The sequence below is a fragment of the Diadema antillarum genome, unplaced genomic scaffold, assembly GCF_040938485.1.
Source record: "Diadema antillarum isolate AM-2024a unplaced genomic scaffold, OU_Dant_1.0 seq00000526_RagTag, whole genome shotgun sequence".
NCBI classification, from domain to species: domain Eukaryota; kingdom Metazoa; phylum Echinodermata; class Echinoidea; order Diadematoida; family Diadematidae; genus Diadema; species Diadema antillarum.
Window position 1 is genome coordinate 1,145,791 of NW_027271478.1, and position 22,997 is coordinate 1,168,787.

Consider the following 22,997-nt stretch of genomic DNA (forward strand, 5'->3'; position numbering starts at 1 on the left):
TGTAGCCGAGGTAAGTGGCTGTGCGATTTTCTTCAAATGCGGTGGGCTCAAAGTGGTCCTCACACACTACGCGATATTTTGAATACTGATACGACTTGATGTTAAATTTTGGATTACCGATGTTTCGTAGCCATATTGAGCACCTTTCCCTCTCTTTCAGTGGATCCGGTATGGCAAAAAAAGACTTAGGTGAGGATCCTTTACGTCTATTTCGGCAAAATACTGCCTGGCACAACGGCATGATTGTAGATTGCCGACGACCATGGACGAGTTAGGTACCGTGTGTGCGGTGATATCGCTATGTAACGTTGCATGCGTTACAAATCTACATCACAAGCGCGATTATCGATCGCACCACACAAATGGCTGCGGTTTGGCAGATGCGGCGCGGCCACCCGCGCCGCCAGCAGAGCATGTAGGTCCATGGTGTAGTAGACATATCAAGCCGCCGATTTCATCGATCGATATATCTGTCTGCTTTGACATGTATGATGTCAGCTTGAAGGAAAACCCAAAACGCACCCGTATTTTCTCAAGCGAGCACACATGAGGTTTGGCACCTGTGACATCACGACATCCGGGCTCGTCAGCTCATTAGCATAATTCTCGCCAAAAAAATTCAATTTTTAATATGAAATTACGGGCTAAATCGTAATGAAATTTTGATTCTATTTTCACCGCTGGGTCTTTTAGAATTAAAAGAACAACATATAAAAAGATAAAAAACCGGTACAATGCCCTTTTAAAGGGATACTCACCATCTGCCTACCATGCACTTTGTAGTACGTTCCTTACACAATATACAATACATGTACACATACATTTGTATTATCCCCTAACCTTCATGTGTCGCTTCACACCATACAATTTTTCTACCAGTCATAGTAGTGAATGGATCCATATGGTGTCAAACACAGTCAGAAATCAATGGGCTTGTATCGGTCAGCAACAAAATATCATTTATTGGCTTGAAAAAAGAAAAAAACAGCAGCTGAATCATGAATCACACAATGCCACATACATGTATGTACAATTACAGAGTTCAATTATTTACACTAGAAACACTTCAAATCATTGTACTTGGTATGAGGCATTGATATACCTATGAGCAGCCAAGAAACATATATACACTGCTAAACAATACATGTAACTTGCAACACTTAATCTGTGGAAGTGAGAATTTGTTCACATTTATAAAAGTTTTCACATACAGTGTACGAATACCATCAAGCAGTGTACCAGTCTCTACAGATGACAATCAGTGGTGAAATACAGCAATGTACAGGTGTATAGATTTGTCAAAGGAATTTTGGCTTAGACAAATCAAAATCAAAATCAATCAAATCAATATGTGCAAAGAGTGTTGGGTTTATCTCTTTGTGGGTCTCACCTAGAAATTTTGTTTTCAATTCTGCTCATACAAAGTAGAAAATACTGTTTGCAACATACCTTTCCATTCTAACATAGAAATTTATTGATACATGTAGTACAATTAATATACAGGTGTTGGGGGGAGGGGCGGCAAGCCTCTCCTATTTTATATTTTCCTCTGTTTTATTTTAATCCTGCCATTCCTGTTATCATATGCTTTGGGATGAATAAATTTGCAAACATTTATCACAAGCTTATTTTTGCAAACATAAAATAATGCAAGCAAACAGTTCAGGGTCCTTTCGAAGATTGTCATTGTCAGTTAAAAAACAAAACAAAAGTGAAACATGGAGACTAGCTGCATAAAAAATCAAGACAGGATCATAAGTGTAGCATCTCTTTACTGGATAATTCGACTGTGCGCAGATCACAGATTATCTACAATAACATCTTTGGAAACCAAATCTCTATGTTATGCATTATCCAGTCATGATATTATCAGCCCATCTGACTTTTTATACTTGTGCAACCCATCAACTAACCAGTTGATCAACTGGTATCACGCCTGATGTATATACATGTATATCAGCTGTTTATTCCATACCTGCATTCTAAATGACTGTTGATTAGGATTCATATGGACTAAATTCCGAAGGATTTAAAATCTAAATGTGTTTTGACACATGAATCTCTCGAAGTTTCTCTCTTTTTTTTATAATTCTAACATGTTGGAAGTTAATTCTATGGCATGAGGGCAGAAAATAGCAAAGTATTGATTAGATAAATCATACACTGCATGTGTGAGTAAAATTTTTTTTTTTTTCATGCTGTAGATAATTCAGCTGCATTGACCTCAGAGTACGATAATGACTCCTCAAGTTTCTTGCGATCATTTCCACACTTTAAAGGGATAGCATATGTATTGGTTGAGGTGAGGACTCAACCGTTACTATTTGCAAGATAAAGAAATCGCTTTATGAAACGTTAAAGAGCATACAATTGGAAGAGGAATTCAAAGTTCATTTGATGAAAATCAGTTTGGAAACGGCTGAGATATCAGAAAACAAAGTGAAACAAAGTGATCCTAATCAAAGGTGGGTCACCCTTTTGTTAGGATTTCTCTGTTTTTGATTTCTTAGCTATTTCAAATCCAATTTACATCAAATAAACTTTTAATTCCTCTTAGAATTACATGCTCTTTCATATTTTAAAAGAGTTTCTCATTATCTCATAAATTCATCAAACTATCAGGAATTGGAAATCTGTCGCCCCATCTCAGATAATCTATGCACAGGTGTATTTTACATGTATGTAAACAACAGGGACTGCAAAACGAAATGGGGGTTCCAACAAAACCTAGAAAATAAAATGAAAGAAAACAACTTTAGAAGGCTCTTACTGACCCTTGACCGAACCAACCACAAACCACTCCTTTTTTGTGTGTGACCACTGTAGGCTGTATCAGAGAATTCTCTACAGTATGAAAAATGTTATCTACTCAAAAGATAGACACGTTTATGAAAAAAGAAAATCCATTCAAGTGGATGTCCAAAATAGAAACTCTGGATTTGGAAAGAGGGTGAATGACATCTTCACAAATTCTCAGCTGTACGACAATCACAAATACTGGATCTTACAAAAATCTCTCAGTCAAACTTTCCATGAAGTGTCTGCAATGGTCTGCAAATGACATCCTTCCACACTGGATGGCATAATGGTCTTCAAGAAAACACACACAGCGTCGATGGCAAACGTCTCTCAATTTCAGCTCAGAACACACAGGTCTCTGCGCATCATCCCCCTGTGCGCTGCGGCTGACATGGCAACTGGATGTTTCGTATCATTTCTCATCCTCCGTCAGGAATGCTCTCGTCCCGCTGTCTGGTGAGGTGATTCTCTGCTGGTGACGTCTCAGTTTGACCTGGGGTCGCGGAAAACAGAGATAAAGTGTACCTAATATGAACTTTGACCTGTCTTGCATGTCAGTTACGTGACTGCAGCATCACTTCAATACAATGTCAATTTGTTGATGGTGTTATTGAACTTAAATTGAATTTTTGTGTCTACTTTTGTAGTTATTTGATTGCAAATGATTAACAAATTGCCCTTCATTGATGTCACTAGACACTGATTATTCTTTTCTTTTCTTTTTTTGAGAAGCTGTGATAAAAGTTTTTAAAGAATAACAAGTATGTAAAAGTTAGGAATAAAACACTGTATGATTGCTGCTTATTTAGGCCCTACTTGGATGAAGGGCAATATGTCAATGAGTTGCAATAAACACAGCTTGATGCAAGTATTCATTAATTTGAATATGTTGGTGTTGTATGCAAACTTAAAGCAATGCCTAGGCTGCTGTTATACATGATCAACAGAGGAACTGTCATTTTCCAGTGCCAAAACCAAGTATAATAGTTACAATATTCCACATGACTTGTAATGTAACAAAGGAAAAGGAGTAGTGTATTTTGGTGATGATAGTGCAATTTATGTATTATCATGAGCATGTTAAAAGTTCATAGTGGTTCTTCAATACTCACAGACAATCAAGCGCCATTTAAAGTTTATGAGGTGAAAGGAACAGAAATATGGGCACCTTTCACACTCAATTAACTTCACTGGGGAAGTAACTGTGGTGGTGTAATGACAGGAGACAGTATTTACCTCTGGAATATTGACTGATCATGTGAGAGATATTGACCATGTCGACCATTGTCACTTCACTATCTTCAGTCATCATTCCCTTTCACAATGTCTTTCCATGGGCGAATCACTCGTGAATCACCGGCAGTGAAACGTCTTTAAGATTTTTTTACGAGCCAAAATGAGGGGGAGTAAGGGAAATGCAACTACTTTATGGGGGAAGTTGCTATGGTTACAAAACTTGAGCTTACATGCTCTTACCGGAAATTTGTCTTTAAAGGGACATTCCAGACGATTTTCAAAATTTCACATCATGTAGTACATAAATCGACAACTCCATGTATAGATTTGCGGAATTTATTGTGGTCCTTGAGCAGAGAAACCAATACTCTGAAAAATCTTAAACAACGTACACTGAACAGTGTTGATGATCGATGTCCATAGGAGCCTTGCATAGTTCAGAAATGAAGCAGTGTAATTCCATTACAATACCACTTGCCTGACAAGTTCACCTGTGTATAATCTATGCATGCCTTCTTCTTTTCTTCTGCTTCCTTGAGCCCCAACTCATGCATTCTTATAATGAGGTTGCCATGTCATCATCCTTTTTCCTTGCAATTTGTTATAAATTTTGAAACCAGTCATAAATTTTGAAGTCACTCCTCATCCAAATCACTATAAATTCTGAAGCTCTGTACTCGTATAACTGATTTATGCTTGTTTAAATGTAAAAGTCTGCAAATCATCTGGAGGTCTCCTTTAAGAATGATCAAAGGTTGTAAGGAACAGTATCTTGTGAGATAGCATGCTCAACTTTGCTCTTATTTCTAACAGAACCCTCTCACTGTCCAAAGTTCACAGCTTTTCTTCCACTTCCTTCATTACCTCCGCCAAAGGGAGGAGGTTATGTTTTCGTTACAGTTGGTTTGTTAGTTAGTTTGTCTGTGTGCAAAATAACTCAAAAAGTAGTTAACGGATTGGGATGAAACTTGCAGGAAAGGTCGAGAATGACACAAGTACCAAACGATTAACTTTTGGTAGTGATACGAGAATTTGGGGGGAATTTATGAAGGATTTTTGACATTTTGGCAGGTAGGGTCAATGAACTTGGGAGTTCAGGCTGCGCGTATTTGAGGTTTGCCTGCGCGCATTTGAGGTTTGCCTGCGTGCATTTGAGGTTTGCCTGCGCGCATTTGAGGTTTGCCTGCGTGCATTTGAGGTTTGCCTGCGCGCACTAAAGTGTGTGCTCTAGTTTCTGCTGGGGTGAGGTGCGCCATGCAGCTGAGTGTTTATGACGTAACAAAGGCTTCTATATTGGGAAATCTGGCAACTTTCAGCACACAATGCTATATGGGTGGAAATCACTGATATCTCTATGGAAGAACAAGATCAATGGTGAAAATGATTTGCATGCTTGGCGGAGGTCTGCGCTCTCAGAGTGCTTTTCTAGTTTCTATATTTGACCCTGCATCACAAAACCAACAAAAAGTTGCCATACATGGAGTTTTAGTTCAGGGCAGACTCTGAAAGAGAAGATTCTAAGCCTTAAAATGATATATGAATCAATGCAATATTATACAGTCCTAACCTATCTGAATATTGGAAAGAAAGTGCACACTCGGGAAAAATGTGTGTACTAAGCTAAAGAGAGGCTGTGGAGTATGAGGGTCTATTCAAGCACTTAATCTTACCAAACTGTGATCTTTGCAATAAATGAGACACACACACACAAAAAAAAAGGATGTAAAAATTCCAATTTTTCACTTTTTATAAGGTCGACAAGGATGTATTTTACATTTATTACAATGAGGTACAACTTGAATGAAAAATGCATACTAGGCCCCAGTGTCATAAAACTTGTTATCAGTGACAAGTTGTTATTGTTGTGACAAGCTACTGAAATCCTTGCATCTGATTGGCTGAGAGCGACTTTGTCACAGAAACATGGCAGTTGTCACTATGATAACAAGTTTTATGAAACGGGGCCTAGGTACATGTATTTGATATGGGGGGAGAGTTAGCATGACAGCATTGAACATTGCATGCAATTTTGTCATACACTATTTTGTATTTGAGTGTTTCTGTTGAATGACAATTCTGAAGCATTTTAATTCCAAAGTACAATGCATTATTCCACAGACGTGATGAGAAGTGATATCTTCTTTAAGGTCAGGCATACATTTTTAATAAGTGACACCTATGATGCATGTACAGATGCTGTACCTCATGAGCTTTTCAAAAGGGTCTTTCCTACATGTATTACAGTTGTATCTCTTTGTTCTGAATCACAACCATCTACATATAGCTATATGATATCTGTGTGTGTGGGGGGGGGGGGGGGGGATCCTGCATTATGTAGGCTATTGTATGAGTATACAAATAACAGTACATGCCGAATATGAATGCAGATAGCATGTATCATCAAACATGCAGTATATTAACCCATCACATACTCACTGAGTTGGTGGTCAGTGCCATGGCGCTAATCTTCCTGCACCAGTGGTATTTGAATTAAGCCTTACATGTATTGTATGTGCAGAGACTCCAACCAAAAGCACCTTCTGATCTGGAGATTCTCCCGCCTGAAACCCCTAACAAACAGGAGACTCCAAGTTCCTAGGGTTCTAGATGCTCTCCGGTGCTATCTAAGGCTTATTTTTTTCAACATACGATAGCAATAAGTAAGATATCCTTCCCAACGGGAGACACTGAGCCAGGGCGGGAGAAATTAAATCTCAAGCGGGAGAGCGGGAGATTTGCAAAAATGGGTTTTCGGCGGGAGATCTCCCATCAAAAACGGGAGAGTTGGAGTCACTGTATGTGGTGTAAGAAACAATAGTTGACACCAGCAAAAGATTTCTCAGCTGGTATGTAGACACACACACACACACACACACGTATACAAAAACATTGGGAGTAAATGCCAGAAGCTTGGGGAACGACGGAATCAGTCATTACAATTCACTGCAGGTCAATACGCAAAGACAATGCCAAACATGCCGACTGCTGGAAAAATATGAACAGTGCACTCTACATGAACACTAGCATTCCAATGGAGGTGAGAACTGTAGAAGTGAAAGCATGTGAACTCCATATGAACTCCACACCTGTCTCGTTGAAGTTGTATATTTTTTTAGGTAAAAACAGAAACACATGAAACAGCATCAAACAAATTTCATGAAAATTTCACCCAACAGAACCAGATGCCAAGTTTTTTTCAATTTTTTACTGGTCTATTCCTGAAAAAGTTACCTGTCCAACAGTGATTTTTACTGTTTTTTTGCTTGATTATCCTACATCTTCAAAGGGACTTCGAAAGAATATCTTGCCCTTTGTTTTTTTTGTGGTGCAGCAATGTAACAATAAAGACTTGTGGGAGGAATTAATGGGTTGGTGGTGAGGCGGACATTGCAAATTTGGTCTAAAAAGTTGCGCGAGACTTGAAAGAAAAAAGTCTACTAGGAAGCGTTGCAGCGAGGTCTTCTTGCTTTGTAGAAATATTGCACCAAACACCAAGGCTCCCCACCCCCCTACCCTGGCCCTTTTAGGGTTAAAATCTGTCAAAAAGAACTTAGGACAATCAACCATTCTTGAATGTACAAATTAGGCCAAAGAGCAGCTAGGAGTAAGTTTTGTGGCCTGTTAGCGGTGTCTGATGAATTGATAAAATGGGGGGGGGGGGGGCTTATCAGTAGAACACATCAGTGTGAGTTTGAAGAAAATCTGACTATCAATTCAAAAGTTATGATTTTCTTTTTAAGAATTTTGGTGGCATCATCACTGGATCGACTGCTCGCTACATTTCATGACATTGTTATGGACAATATACAATGGACAGAAAATATATAGAAAATTCAACATATTCTCACTTTTCTAGCACAATGAAAGAGCAGATGACTTAAATACTCTTTCGGTAGGCAAGGGGGAATGATATTACACTTGATATATATGTCACTAACAGGTCAATGGAATATGTACTTTTCATGAAAATGAAATTTTGTGGAACTCTTTTTTTTTTCTTTATATTGTTTCCATAATGGCATCATGGACTGCACTGAAAATTCAAAAATTCATAACTTTTGAACCAATTGTCTGATTTTCCTAAAACTTTCACAGATTTAATAATATTGCTGTTTTCACTAAAGCCACATTTATATTTGGGTTTTGGTTTCTCTCACAGATAAGCAGCCAAAAACAGTGATGTTGTCATAATCACTTACACAAAGTTAGTGTGATGATGCCAGTACCACATTAGTCTCCTATTGACCTGCCCACGCCGGTCCAATGGTCCCAGCCCAGTAAAAATCACTATTGGGCCAGTAACTTTCAGGAATTGCCATATCTACTGGTCTGACATGACTATTAAAAACACAAATTTAAAAAAAAAAAAAAAAAAAAAAACACTGTCAAGTCCAGTCAAAAAAAAAAAGAAAAAAAAAAAGAAAAGAACAGGACCAGTAAAATTTAGGCAAGACCAGTAAATAAGGAAAAACTGGGTATCTACTGGTCCCAAGGGACAGGCCGGACCAGTAGAAAGGTTGGTGTGCAGCCCTACATATTCACAAAATTAACTTTTTCTGTGTGTTCATGAAATTACACTAAAAAGTGGCAGTTATATTCTTGGCATTAAATACGTACAGAACAGAGATAACAAAAAACTAAATTATTGATCCAATTACACCAACAATGATTTTTCTAATAATATATCAAATATCAAATATAAAAAAAAAACATAATGGGAGATTGTGAGTGGATGACATCATCTGCCTCATCGAATTTTCATACATCAACAACCCTCTTATTACCAGGTCTGATCTGAGAAATGCCTAAGTACTATTCTTTTTGTTTCAAATTACTCTGTTCATCAGAGTCACCATGAACAATGAAGTTTGTCTTGAAAGAGACTAACCTGAAGTTGCAGCTTGTTGGTGAAGAACATCTGTTTCCATCCCAGCTCCTCTGCCAGTGACTTCATCTCCTCCGTCACAGTATCACAGTGCCGCTCGTAGATCTGCTCCCACAATGCCTCTGCATTACAAATCTTTACAAAAAGACAAACAAAAATTTGTTCCTGGTTTTTTTTTTTTCATGAGTGACCTATTTGTCGGTAAAATCTGTCAGTGACTGCCTTGAAGAATCGCACATTGGTCTACACACCTCCAACCCCAATAGAGATGGCCCGTGTTCAATGGTCAACAAAAGCCATTGGTTTCTCTGTTATGCAGAATACAGTTAAAAGTATGTTTAGGTCAAATACTTTAGCTTAACTTTCTTGCACAAATCCTTTTAAAATTTTTAAAGTACTTGTACATGCACATACTGGACCTCTCACAGTCCCACTTATATGTAACAACAATGACAATAATATCATTGTTATCAATAATAACACTAATTGTGCAAAGCAATTCCTGCCTTTCACATTAATTTCCTATCTGCTGAGTTTAAATTGCTCCTTCAAAATTTTAAATACAATTTAGAAAATCAATTTTTGTATATAGTCAGACTAATGTAATCATCCTAAACACTCAGGCAAATACTAAAAACTGTTTTCAAGTTTAAGGAGAACTTGGTCTGATTTTTAACAGTGATTCTCTTTGATAAACAATCAGGGCTCTACACTATTTTTTTCCCTCCAGTAGCCCTATCATGCCACTAATATCTAGGATTGAAATTTTGGTGCCCCCCCCCCCCCCCCCAAAAAAAAAAGAAGATATATATATATATATATATATATATATATATATACAATGAATTGGCCAGAATAAAACAGAATAAAAAGAAATATAATGTTCCACTTGAATCTTATTAGTAGTCCAATCAGGCCACCAAAAGATAACCTTTTTGAAAATGTTGCAGCCCACAATCAATTTTTAATTGCCCTGTGCCACTCAGCCACTGCTAATGTCAAACCCTGAAAATGGTCCCATTTCCACGAGTGGCTCTCACCTCGTAAAACAACTTGCATGTTCCCGACAGTCTGGATACATCCTCGAGGTCTAGGAAGGAGCACATGTAGAGGAGCAGCGGCTTGGGCATCCTCATGATGTAATCCACCAATCCCTGGGAGAGCATGACGGCATAGTCCTTCACACGGGTTCCAAACACTCTGCCCACTTCAACTGTAGCCATGTAAAATGTATCAAGTCAATAGTATCAAAGAAGAGGGATTTTTGTTTTCTTTTCTGTTCCATAATGATAGCAAGCATACAAATTCTTTGCTTCCAAATGTTAAGAATAATATCAGTTCATAGCATTAATTAGAGCATTACATTTGGCCTTGAACTTATATCATCAAATACCAAACATATGTTCTTTTGTATAAGAAAAATTTATTCACATGAAAAAAAACAACAACAACAAATACATACAACTGTGATGTCATTTTTGTAATGATTGCACACCAGTAATTGATGAGGGTACAGGGTACGGTTGTACATCAATCATGTGCAGTGCGCTCCAGTTTGTGTCAATGGAAACACTAGAAATATCACTTAAGGTGATTAATACCCCCGCCCCGTGACGACAGTCTTACCCAAGGAATGATCTTTCCTTGATCTTCTGCCATTTAAATGCCGTTACCATGGCAACGCAGCTTCCGACACGTCCGAAAAATATGTCTTGCACATCTTCCCACAAAGACTATTGTGTGTGCCACATTTCACAAGCTTTTGTCAAAAACTGAGGAAGTAGTTCAATCCACAAGATCTTTCCTTGATCTTCCACCATTAATATGCCGTTACCATGGCAACGCAGCTTTCGACATGTCCAAAAAATATGTCTTGCACATCTTCCCACCAAGACGAATGTGTGTGCCACATTTCATGAGCTTCAGTCGAATACAGAGGAAGTAGTTCAATCCGCAAGATCTTTCCTTGATCTTCTGCCATTTATATGCCGTTACCATGGCAACGCAGCTTCCGACACGTCCGAAAAATATGTCTTCCACATCTTCCCACCAAGATCAAGGTGTGTGCCACATTTCATAAGCTTTGGTCAAAAAACTGAGGAAGTAGTTAAATCCGCAAGATCTTTCCTTGATCTTCTGCCATTAATATGCCGTTACCATGGCAACGTACTTTCGGGTACTGTCAAAAAATGCGTCTTGCACATCTACAACCAAAGGCACACATCTGTACCAAGTTTCATGGAAATTGGGCAAAAACTGAGGAAGTAGTTTGCAACACAAAATTTTCCATCATTTTGGCTCATAATATGTGAGCTGTTACCATGGCAACATACTTTTTGTCACTGTCAAGAAATGTGTCATGCTGACCTATATCCTAAGACAAACATTCAATATGAATTCCATGAGAATTGGAAGAACACTGATGAAGCAGTTTTGCCATGAAGCATTTTGCCCTATATTTTACCAATAACATGCCGTTACCATGGCAACGCACTTTTTGCCACTGCGGAAATATGTGTCTTGCACATTAACATATTCAGATGAACATCTGTACCTAATTTCATAAAAATTGATCAAAAACTGTGGGAGGAGTTCGCGACGCAAGATTTGTACCCATTTTTGCCCATAATATGCCGTTACCATGGCAACGTACTTTTGGGTACTGTCAAAAAATACGTCTTGCACATCTACAACCCAAGGCACACATCTGTGCCAAGTTTTATGGGAATCGGTTGAAAACTGAGGAAGTAGTTCGCGACGCAAGATTTGCAACGGACCGACCGCCCGACCGCCCGACCGACCGCCCGACCGACCGCCCGACCGACCGCCCGACCGACCGCCCGACCGACCGCCCGACCGCCCGACCGTCCGCTGATTCCTATATACCCCCTTCAAACTTCGTTTGGCGGGGGTATAATAATGAATAATGTGAAGTTTGACCATGAGAACACAACTGCAATACACAGCATCTCATACTCTCCAAAGCCTACAAATATGTAGATATTGTTATCATAAGCATACTGCTTGTATACCCAGTATTTTGCAAGTATATCATGGCGAATTGCAACTGACATTGTTTAGTTACAATTCTGCATGTGGTTGAACTTGTGATCGAGAATCACATTGATGGAATAAGTAAGACAAATCATCACTCTTCAAGAGAGCAGTAAGCAATTTCCAACATTGCAGATAGAATACATGTACAACACTTGTGTGCCATGAGAGTCAATGATTGTAAATTTTTGTTATCAGTCAGTCACCAAATTTGCATGAATATAAAAGTGCAATGAAATAATGCACGTGGGTATGTCCTGTACATGGAATATCATCTTAGTCTGCACATGAATCAAAACAAACCTCACAAAAAAAAAAGAAAACAATGAGAGGGCACAGATACTATTGACCTTGTAAAGAGTTAATGCCCTTTTGGTTCACTAAATGGGCACTTCAGAAATTACATTCACTGATCTCTGCTTAAAAAGTACACTGGCTACATCTGTAGAATTCTTGTCAGAATGACCGTCTACCCTGAATTTCAAGTACACTTGTATTATGAGATTGAATATGGATAGGGCAAGAGAACAGTGATGCATAACGATGGAGAAATTGTCAACATCTTTCAATTTCAACCACTCACACTGTAGTCTGTCGTCATACTGAAAGTCCTCCAGAGGGTCTGTGCTCTCTGACGGATTCAGTCGCTTGGCATCATTCCTCAATGTGATGCGCCATGTTCTCCAGATAGTCTAGAAAGTAAACAACAATAAAGGTAAGCACAGGAAATTGTTACATTTGACCCTCAATCTGGACAAAAGATATAGTGAGAACCCCTCATTAAGAAAAAAAAATGATATGACTACAATACTAAATGAGAAACATTTTCTCACTAATCCGTAATACTGTAAAAATGGATATTTTCGCGTGACTAATTTTTCGCGCTTGGCCGGGTCGGAAGAGTTTCGCGTGTTTTTAATTCCGCGAAATCAAGACATCACGCACAAGCACATATGGCAAGCAAAAATATTCGCGTGCTTTTATTTTCGCGCTAGTTTCTGGTTGCGCGAAATGCGCGAAATGCGCGAAATGCGCGAAAATTTGAACACCGCGAAAATTTCCACTTTTACAGTAGTTAGAACTCTATATTTGATTATTAAATGTAAAGTCTACTAGAAGTTCTAGAGGTTCTAGATCTCGATCTAGGCCTACATGTGTATTGACTACTGTTGTCTAGACTCTATGTTAGATTCTACATTTGTAAGTTAGATTTATTGTAGATCTACAACAACAGTACAAGCTGCATGTTGGCTTGCTTGTGGAGAGTTGGCTAGATACAAATTACAATTCATCTCAAGTTTTGCTCCTTTTCCCTTTCAAGCTTCAAAACTGAATCACGTGATCACTATATCTAGCAAAGGAAGAGTTGTTTTTACTTTTTTTTTCTGTGGTTTTGAGCGACGCGACAACATGGAAAGTTGACGTTGATATTTGATCGATGCTGCATGCTGCCAATAACCAAGCAATTGGTTCAAATTTACATTAGTGAATGGAGTGGATATTACAATAGACTACATTATGTACACTGTACCTGTAGAACGTCTACAGAAAGATCCGTGTTCATGTTAATGACTGTGTTAATGCCAAATGGGTAATAATGTAAATGGGCATGGCATGGCCTCAACTCTAGACAGCGCCAAATTCAACATCTGGGACTATTATAACAATAACATCTTTACGGAAGCCTGTACTCTCGATAGCGTCCTAAATCTCGTTAAACTTTATGTCTTTTCAAACACAAGAATTTGAGCAACATTATTAAACATACGTGTTTGGTTGTGACGACAAATTGATGGAAATCCTTGGACGGGGAAGGTGCTTGACCAGTGATATCCAGCAAGACACCGTCTTTTGGAAGAAGAGACGCCATTTTCCACCAGTCTGTTTCTTCCGAATGTGGCGCCTTTCGAGAGATGGGTTTGTGCACCAATCTTTCAAACGCATCTGTAAGTTTATTTGTATTTATTAGGCAATAATTTTGCATATCTTTCATATTTGTCATTTTGAAATTTTAACACTTTATTTTTAATCGTATATAAATTAAATTTTATCTTTATTTTAAAATTTTCATGCGTAAATTTTATCTTACCGTTGAGAATCTGTAGATAAGTCCTGTATGTTGCCAATTTTTACCATAACTGTTGTCAGGGTGATTCCAAGCTGATACGATTGCGTACCTCGTATTCGTACGTTAAATGGATTGGGATACGGTTCACATCAAGAACGGAAGAAGCCCGACTACGTTACGCTGAGTAGATCTAACTTTCCGACAAATTAAACAAAATGTCCTGTCAAGAATAATTTAGGTAAGAAGACTGAGGTATGGTCTTTAAACATCTACTTTCTGTATGTACAAAACGTGAAAGTATAAAGTCTAACAAATTGTCGCTGGATAAGCTGATGAGGTCTGTCAAAATCGCTCCACGGACTGGCCAGTGCCAGCACGGCAGCAGTGGTGTGGTAGTGCAGTGGCAATCAATGCAGCGCAACCCAAGATTAAATTACTGCAGTTGTTGAATTCCTAATGATGTAAAGCAGGATATAAGTAATTGCGGGAAGTCTGTCATACATTCTATATGCCTTCTATAATAGCAAGGTACAGGAATATACGATTTGGTCTTGGCATGGTAGTCTCTTCCAGAGCCTTACAAAGAAAGTCCAAACAAATATAGGTACACAAAAGATGCCGTGAACGAGTTATTGCTGATTAATTGCCAAATTAGCAATTGGTGGAATTAAGAGCAGCTTGCTTTAGAACCTCTGTTCTAAGTAGAGACAAAAGTCTCTGTCAAACTGTTAAAGTAAGTAGGCCTGAAGAAAAATACTGGAACAAAATACATGCAGACTTTACGTGTTTACAGAGAAGATAAATTTCTAATCACATGAAGACTTACTTCTAGTGTCCCTAATTGTTGTATTTGTAAACCACTTTATTGAAGTAGACCCTAATTCAACATCATGAACGTAAAGAGTCTATTAATATTATAAGACTGTCTTCAATTACTGCAAGAGTGCATGAGAACATCCTGTAAAGTCTATTCTCATCTTGATAGAGAAATCTCTTTACAGAAAAATCTGAGTTGCAACCTGTTTTATCTAACACCCAGTGGCAGTGCAGTATGGTATGTTTCTTCATGAAGAAGATGATTTACTTTTAATTTAAAACTAACAATTGTGTTTTTCCCCATATAATACAGAGATCAAAGACTGTTGTATAGACAGAGAAGGGCCAAAGATAAACATGTCAGAACCCGTGGAAGCAGCCACAAATGGCGAACCTCTCACTAATGGTGAGATTCCAGGTATAGAGGAGACACCACACACACCATTGCAGAATGGACTGACAAATGGCCACAATGCAGAGTCGCCACCTGCCGTCAAAGGGCCGGACGCAGAGGCCAGGAGTGCACTCACCTCAAGTGAGAATCTTTAAACCTAACAAAGATCAATTCAGATCTTTTGCTCAATAGTGACTTTTTATAAACGTGATATGTATTACACTTCTGTTTACTACAGACTGTGAGATGTGCTATTGTGCTGCTTCAGGCAATGAATACATTCTTGCGTATTGTTTTTCGACCTTGTTCAATAAAATCATTATAGTCAACATAAAAAAAACACTTTTTTTTTGATAAGCTAGAAATTCAAAGAATTCTTATATGCACGTATGCATATTGTCAGTAATTGGTAATTTCCTTCTGATTTAACTACAGAGACCACATTACAGGACAGGATACTTTAATTTAATGAGTATTAACTGATATAATTCTATAGGCAAAGCAGTTCAAACATGGATCACAAAAGAACTGTGTCCCTTCAAATAAAGAAGAAAATAACAAGGTCCAAAACGATCCTCTGTCATTAATGAGGTTTACAAGCCACAAATGCAGAAACTGGGATAACTAAAAGATGCAGCTGTTGCAAGCTACTCTAGTATGTAAGGGACCTTGACATTGAACTGAGTTTGTTTGTTTCTGAGCAGGAGCGGGACGAATGACAGGAACCCCGGCCACAGACTCGCAGCAGACCAACGGGGAACTCCTCATGAATGGAGACATGCTGAACGGAGACCTGGGGCTGGAAAGTGGCTCGCCTACGCAGGGCTTAGACGAGCCAACCCCCATACATATAGATTATGTAAGCCTCAAATAATTTCTCTTGCTACAAATGACTGATCATGGCGAAGCAAATGACCAGAAAATTGTCTCAGCATTGCTATAGTAACAAAATCAACAATGTGGCATTGTAATAGTTTGGTATGCTGTTTTCTTCTTTCTCTCAAATATGTTGTTCGTGTATTAAATATATACACCTGTATCATCATTGTTGACCTTACACTTATCACGCTTTTCTCTTCTGTAATGAAGTCTGATCAAAGTTTAATATCAATGTTTTGTCTGTTTTATATAGAGACTTTTCATTTGTGTACTGTAATATGGAAATTTGCACAGTGTTCAAATTTTCACACATTTCGTTCAACCAGAAAGCATCAGGAAAATAAAAGCAAATGAATATTTTTGCTTGCTGTATGTTTCAGTACTTCAAGTCTTGATTCTGCAGAATTAAAAACATGCAAAACTCATCTTGCCTGGCCGACCATGAAATATTACTCACATGAAAATATCCACTTTTGCTGTATATTATTTGTTCTGTTTCAATGTGTTGATTTGTATGTTCTCATACAGGTTGAGTTTGTTAAGCAGAGAGTGGTACTGTCCACCTTGAAGCCTGAACTCTGGACTGATGCCCACCTCTCCACCATAGAGGCCTTCTTTGACCCCTCCTCCCTAGAGCGGCTCCTCACCGTGTTCATCGACCCCCAGATGGGTCTGGTTGTCTGCAACACCATCCCCCCGCAGGCGGTGGAGGAGCTGTGTTACTTCATCCGCCGGCCTGGGGTGAGGGTGACCGCATCCAACGTGGAGAAGGTGGTGCAGTACGGAACCGTGCGCAGCGGCCACGTGGAGAGCCTGCTACGCATCATGCACAGCATTTTCGCCCCGCTCTTCTTCGACAATACCACCTGGCCCGACAGTATCCTTTCACATTTTGTCCACTTATTATTTCCAGAAGCTTGATCAATCAAATCAACTATTAAATCTCATAGGAATTTGATGTATTCACAGATGAAAACCTAGAACCATGAACCTGTAGTCTGTATCAATTTACAATTATTTGCTTCTTGAGAAAGGTGTCAGAGTGCAATTTTCTGAAGTACTTTCCTGTCAAATTTTACATTTTTATATGGTTTAAAGAATCTGTCTACCATTTGTTTTTATGCTATACCTTTGTTGTATACATTAAAAGCGTCCATGGTATAGTCATTGGAAAAAAAAAACAACAACAATTATATTAACTTGGTGTTTGCATTTGCCGAACACTAGTATGACTGTCTAAGCATTTGGTCTTCATTTCAATTATGGGTTGTAGTATGATGGCAGTCAATAAATAAGTATTTGATACCAGAGCTTTTATCTTCATTGAAAGCAACCAACATCTCTTGATTTCTGATTTATTCAAGAAATGAAAATGATGATGATAAATGATTACTGGATATTCAAAAAATGTACCAGATCTTTGAAGATCATCTCTGTGGATACCAAGAACTTTGTTTCCTTAGCATTAACTTTCCCCCTTCCAACCAGGCATCAAGAATGACTTCTCGGCCCAGCTTCACAGGTTTATGGCCAGTCTGACAGACACTCACTATAAGATCCAGGGCCACACTGTCCTCTACATCCCCAATGAGGGCCTCAACATTCCTGCAGAAAAAGCTGCCAAGGACAAGGAGCTGGTCCAACGTCTTGAAAGTAGGTCGAGTCCAGACGATTTTTACTCTGCAATGCTTATCAAATAATACCTTTTAGTGGCATGCATCCAGTTGAAGAGAGTATGCTTGTTATCTGCCAAGTGTGGAAAAGGATACACTCTCTACTATAGAAATAAAGTGTGAATAATGAACTCGCGTGCAAACTGCTACTGGAAAGAGATTTTCTTCGTTTTTTCCATTGTATATCCATACTTGATTACATCTGTTCTAACTATGAGCAATCCTTGTGGGCATGTTGTCAACAGCATTATTAAAGATGGTGTTCCTGAAAGGGTTTAGTTTTTGTCTGGAAATAGGTGTCTGTGTACACTTTAAAATGACTTGCCAGTGATCCAGACAAGTAAAAGGCTCAACCATCTACCAGTGGAAAGCAAGAGATTATTACAAAGAGGGATGAAGGTTGAGGTGTGAATTTTCTTCAATTTGTCTCCATTTACAAATGAAATTTGTGAGATTGCAACTGCTGATCTATGATTTGAACAAACAGGTTGGGGGGGGGGGGGGGAGGAACCATGGGACACTAACACCAGGCTATCCCTGGTTATCAGGGAAAGCCTGCCGGTAGTGTTGCTGGCCGGATAGTAGCAGATGACAGGTTCGGGTCCCGTGGTTGCTTTTTTTCTGACATGTTTGTCAAAATAATAAATCAGCGGTTGTGATCTTACAAATTTCATCTACAGACTCTTGTTCAATTCATACACTCTCTGTTCAGGGTCATTTCCCCTCTACTACTTTACCAAGTTCTTTGAGTGAGAAATGCTTTAAATTGGCTTACTTTCAAAAAATTAATGTCATCATCTCCAGGGGAAATTCAACAATTATTGCAAAACCTAAACATTTTCCATTCCTGAACTAGCAAATTTTGCTTTATTTCAAAATAGAATAGTGCGTTTGTTAAATTTTGTATGATGAAAAGCAGACCCCACTCTCTGTGACGAAAACTGTAACATGTTTCTCATTCTTTGTCTGCCCAGCTGCCATGGTCCACTGGACCAGACAGATCAAAGAGGTCCTGGCCTCACAGGATGCCATCGAGACCTCGGAGAATGCCGGACCGCTGGAGGAGATCCAGTTCTGGCGCAGCAGGTGCCAGGATCTGTCGGGGATCAGCGAACAGCTCCAGAAGGACGGAGTTCTCCGGGTGCAGAGCATCCTGGAGCTCTCCAAGTCCTCTTATGTCAAGCCTTTCAAGAAGCTCTCCAAACTCATTCAGGTATCTCTTTGTTCATTTCTGAATGTTCCTACACTAACAGTCCTTCTTGGCACATCATTTGAACAGTGTTTTAGTTTACTCCGCCCGCTCTGAATGTTCACTGTTGTCAGCTTTTCCTTTCTCCCAATATGTTGCACATGCACAGGGGCAAGGTTGCTCAACTAGAAATGAACAAACTAACCAACAAACAAACAAACATAACAGAACAAAAAACAACCAATTACAACAACAACAAAACTGAGTGATGAATATAGTGTTTGAAGCAACTGATTCCATTCAGATTAAGGGAGCTATTTATAAATGTTGGCTGTATTCTTTCTTTCTTTGTTGGTTAGGTGGCTGAAGACAGACACAATGCTCCTGCACTTTCCCTTTTTCCACCATGGAAAGTATAAATATTGGAGAAAACTCCAGTCTTTATAGAATACGTTCATTCCTATAAATTTCGTTTAAAAAAAAAAAAATCCCCTGGTATTATGGCTTGCATGAACTAATGTTTCTGAATGCTCATCTTCCCGTTTTCCCGCAGGATGGGTCAGCCCAAGCACAGAGCAATCTCAAGTTCCTCTCCACGCTGTCCGAGAAATGTGAGGAGCTGAACAAAGCCAAGCCAGCGGACATCCCCGGACTGCTCCCCGGCATCATCAACAGGATCAGGATGATCTGGGTCAACTCGGACCACTACAAGAGCAGGGAGAGACTGACTGGCCTGTTCAGAAAGGTCAGCGGGGGATCGATCCTTGCAAATAACCCCTTGTTATGAAATGTGACCTTTTAGTAACCATTTACACGTTAAAGCAAATAATTCTGCAAAGGTATTTTTCTAGGACAATATGTACTAGATAGTCTCTCATAATGAAAATGTATTGCCTCTTGTGACCTCATGCATGGAGATAGTGCTGGACATTGTAACAGCTTTTGCACATGTCCACCCTAAGTCAAATGAAGTTCTGAAACATGATGACAAAGTGAATTCCTCCATCATCAGAAATGTGGATTCATCTAATTGTGAACCTCATGAATTGATGTTGCCCCTTCATAATAATTTTAAGGCGCTCAATGACGTAGCCTGACAGTAAGCATTGTTGCCAATGCTTGAAGCAATGTTGCCAGTGCTTGATGCAAATGCAATTTACCCTTCCCCATGTGTATTTTGTGTAAATAGTCCACATACAACTATTGTTGTGAAATTACATGTAGCTGTTGTAAATTCCATTACACAGACTCATGCTTAATCGTGTTGCCACTGCTGTCAGCTGAGACAGTCCCACTGTTTGACATTAGTTGAGACATAGATCCAAAACTTATGCAGAAGCGAACAAATGTTCTGTCAGCTGTTAGTGCACTAAGGTAGTGTGGTCATCAACAAAGTACCATGCAAAGTACTTTCGTATTCATGCGTTCATCTGTAACCATATGCATTTTTATGAGGGTTAATACAAAGCAATTCAAAATCTGGATATTTTTAGCTTTATCACATTACGTGTGAATATTAAGTTTGGCATTTGATAATCAGATTATCTTAATGTCATGCTGTTCTCAAAGACCATGCCACAAAATTTTTAATGTACTGTATGAAGAGTGAAAGAAAATGTGTCAAATTTTATATTCTGTGTGCTATGTAATGTTTATTTGTTTCGTTCTTTGTGTTGCGAATGTACAGGTTAGCAATGAGATCATCAAGCGCTGCTGCAAGGACGTGAACCTGGACAAGTTGTTTGACGGTTGCGTCAAGTCTTCTATGAGGAGTCTGCACAACTGCATTGAGTGCTGCCGCCAATGGAAGGAGCAATACTCTTGGGTATGTCCCTCACTCAGTTCAGAGTTTATGGATTTATCTCCACAAGATGAGCTGGTTTAGCTGAATTCAACAGATATACAAAATGGCAAGATATTGGTACAGATGAAGACAGTGATGTTTTGGAAGTACTGCATATTTAGAGCGATATTGGACAAGTGAAATTGAGATCAAGTGTATTCAGAGGTAGTCATTAGATGTTGTTGTTGTTGCAGTTGAAGGACATATTAATCGGTGGGTAGCGTATTGAAGAGAGAGCTTAGAGATTATGATATGTGACGTACAAAGACAACACAAAATAAAGAAATAGAAACTGGATTAGCAAAACTACGATGGTTGTTCACTTAGTCTCCATTCCCCTTATTTACTACCCGTACACATCTGTGATCACAGGGAACCACAGTGGATGATAAAGATGACCATTACAAGCTTATCTGTTTCTTCCTTTAATGCTATATCATTCGTTATTAAAGATGCTCGCACCTTGACAGCAGGCCCAGTACATTTAATGTAAAATAATTGTATTTCACTTCAGAATACTGACACAAATACTTTGATTTTACTTCTGTAGTCTACATTGAGAGACACACCCTGCGCTTGTGGAGTCATATCACTTTTCTATGCACATATATGAGGAAGTAACTTCCCTAACATAATTTAATTATCTGGAGGGTTTTATCACATTTTTCACAGTACAAACGGATCTGAAACCTACCAGCAGTGGAATTTATATTTCCATGATCTTCCTGGATCGTACTGACACAAATGTTTTGATTAAACTACATAGATTATGTTTCTTCCCCTAATACAGATTCGCCAGATGCACCACAGGTTTTCCAGCGATGGCTGGGTGCTGGACCAGAGCAGCATCTTTGCACAGGTGGATGCCTTCGTCCAGAGGTGCAAGGACCTCCTGGAGGTAAGCTCCCATCTACCCAACTCTTTTACCTTTCTCAGACAACAGTCAAACCTGTCTATAGCGGCCATCCAAGGGAGACAAAAAGAGCGGCTGTTATAGACAGGTGGCTGCTATAGACAGATTATCGGACATTTTGTGTGCATTGCTTACATGCATGTATTGTTGTATAGGCTTATATTTATGTAATATGTGTACACGTGTCCACGCGTGTGCTTCATGCATTGAACAATGCCGGTATTGATTGAGTTGCTGCACAGTAGATAGCATGCTTACTCCTACTTCAAGCAAGATTTTGTACTATTAAGTGCATTACTATGACTTCTAATAATGGCGGGTGAATGTAGCAGTGCATGGCCATAACTGAACGCTAGCCATGAATGACAGGCACGGCTGCAAAGCGGAAAATCTTGCTCAATTATCAGCTTGGCTGCGGCTCCGTATGGGTCTGTGACCGCTATAGACAGGTTAAAGTCTACCATGGGAGGCAGAATTGGTGGCCGGTGGTCATGTTAGACAGGTGGCTGCTATACACACAATCTATAACAGGGCTTTTCTATTGGGGTATATTTCAGTGGCTGCTATAGACAGGTGGTCACTAAGACAGGTTTGACTGTATTATATCCCTGAGAATTGATTTCTAGGCTAGTGACAATCGGCATTATCATTTTCACCCTTTCACATTTACCATTGCCTCAGTCTGAGAAAAAGTGTTTGGTATTGTTCAGTTGCATTTGAAACAAGAATCTGTGAAAAACAGCATTTTCATAGTTAAGTTTCTCATCACTTCAGTGAGTATCTGTGTTACAGAAGGATGCAGCAGTGTGAACACATGCATATGTTTTCTTGCTCTAAAGGTGTAAGGATTTTATTTGCAAACCGTCGTATGTTTTTAGTTTAGTTATATAACAGAATTATGGACGATATAGTTTAAGCTGAAGCCTTATCCTTTTGAAAAATAAATCATGAACTTCAAAGACAAAATTGAAAAACTGCTATTCATTGATGGATGTGAATTGTTAATTTACTGATTTTATAATACATTATTACTTTAATAAGAGCCACTGTTTTCTTGTTTTTGTTTTTGTTTTTGCCATAGTGCACAATCAAAGTCAAGAAAAGTGCATATTGATTCCAGCTGAAGTAGCTCTTCTACTGAAATAATTTATGAAATGAATAATGTTATGTGTTTGTGTTATTTTTCTCTCAATATTGCAAATGTATCAAGTGGGAAAGCCAGTGTTATCAAACTTACATCTTTCTATT

General features: G+C 38.9%; 2 protein-coding genes across 2 annotated transcripts in view; one reads left to right on the top strand and one right to left on the bottom strand.

Moving 5' to 3' along the window:
• Nucleotides 1–3,134: 3,134 nt before the first annotated feature.
• LOC139734431 (F-box only protein 36-like) lies at nucleotides 3,135–13,844 on the bottom strand. The gene is made up of 5 exons (XM_071645217.1): nucleotides 13,743–13,844; nucleotides 12,558–12,666; nucleotides 9,961–10,133; nucleotides 8,924–9,055; nucleotides 3,135–3,292 (listed from the first exon to the last, which is right to left on the bottom strand). The coding sequence occupies exons 1-5, from the start codon at nucleotides 13,842–13,844 to the stop codon at nucleotides 3,212–3,214; spliced, it is 597 nt and encodes a 198-aa protein (XP_071501318.1). The 3' UTR covers nucleotides 3,135–3,211.
• Nucleotides 13,845–15,251: 1,407 nt separating this feature from the next.
• The window catches only part of LOC139734432 (dynein axonemal heavy chain 2-like), an 80,045-nt gene continuing 72,299 nt past the window's right edge, over nucleotides 15,252–22,997 (top strand). Inside the window, exons 1-8 of the mRNA XM_071645218.1 lie at nucleotides 15,252–15,393; nucleotides 15,957–16,111; nucleotides 16,660–17,008; nucleotides 17,620–17,784; nucleotides 18,779–19,017; nucleotides 19,547–19,738; nucleotides 20,681–20,818; nucleotides 21,627–21,734. Coding sequence (XP_071501319.1) covers nucleotides 15,968–16,111; nucleotides 16,660–17,008; nucleotides 17,620–17,784; nucleotides 18,779–19,017; nucleotides 19,547–19,738; nucleotides 20,681–20,818; nucleotides 21,627–21,734 — 1,335 coding nt within the window. The 5' untranslated portion in view covers nucleotides 15,252–15,393; nucleotides 15,957–15,967. The remainder of the gene's footprint in view (nucleotides 15,394–15,956; nucleotides 16,112–16,659; nucleotides 17,009–17,619; nucleotides 17,785–18,778; nucleotides 19,018–19,546; nucleotides 19,739–20,680; nucleotides 20,819–21,626; nucleotides 21,735–22,997) is intronic.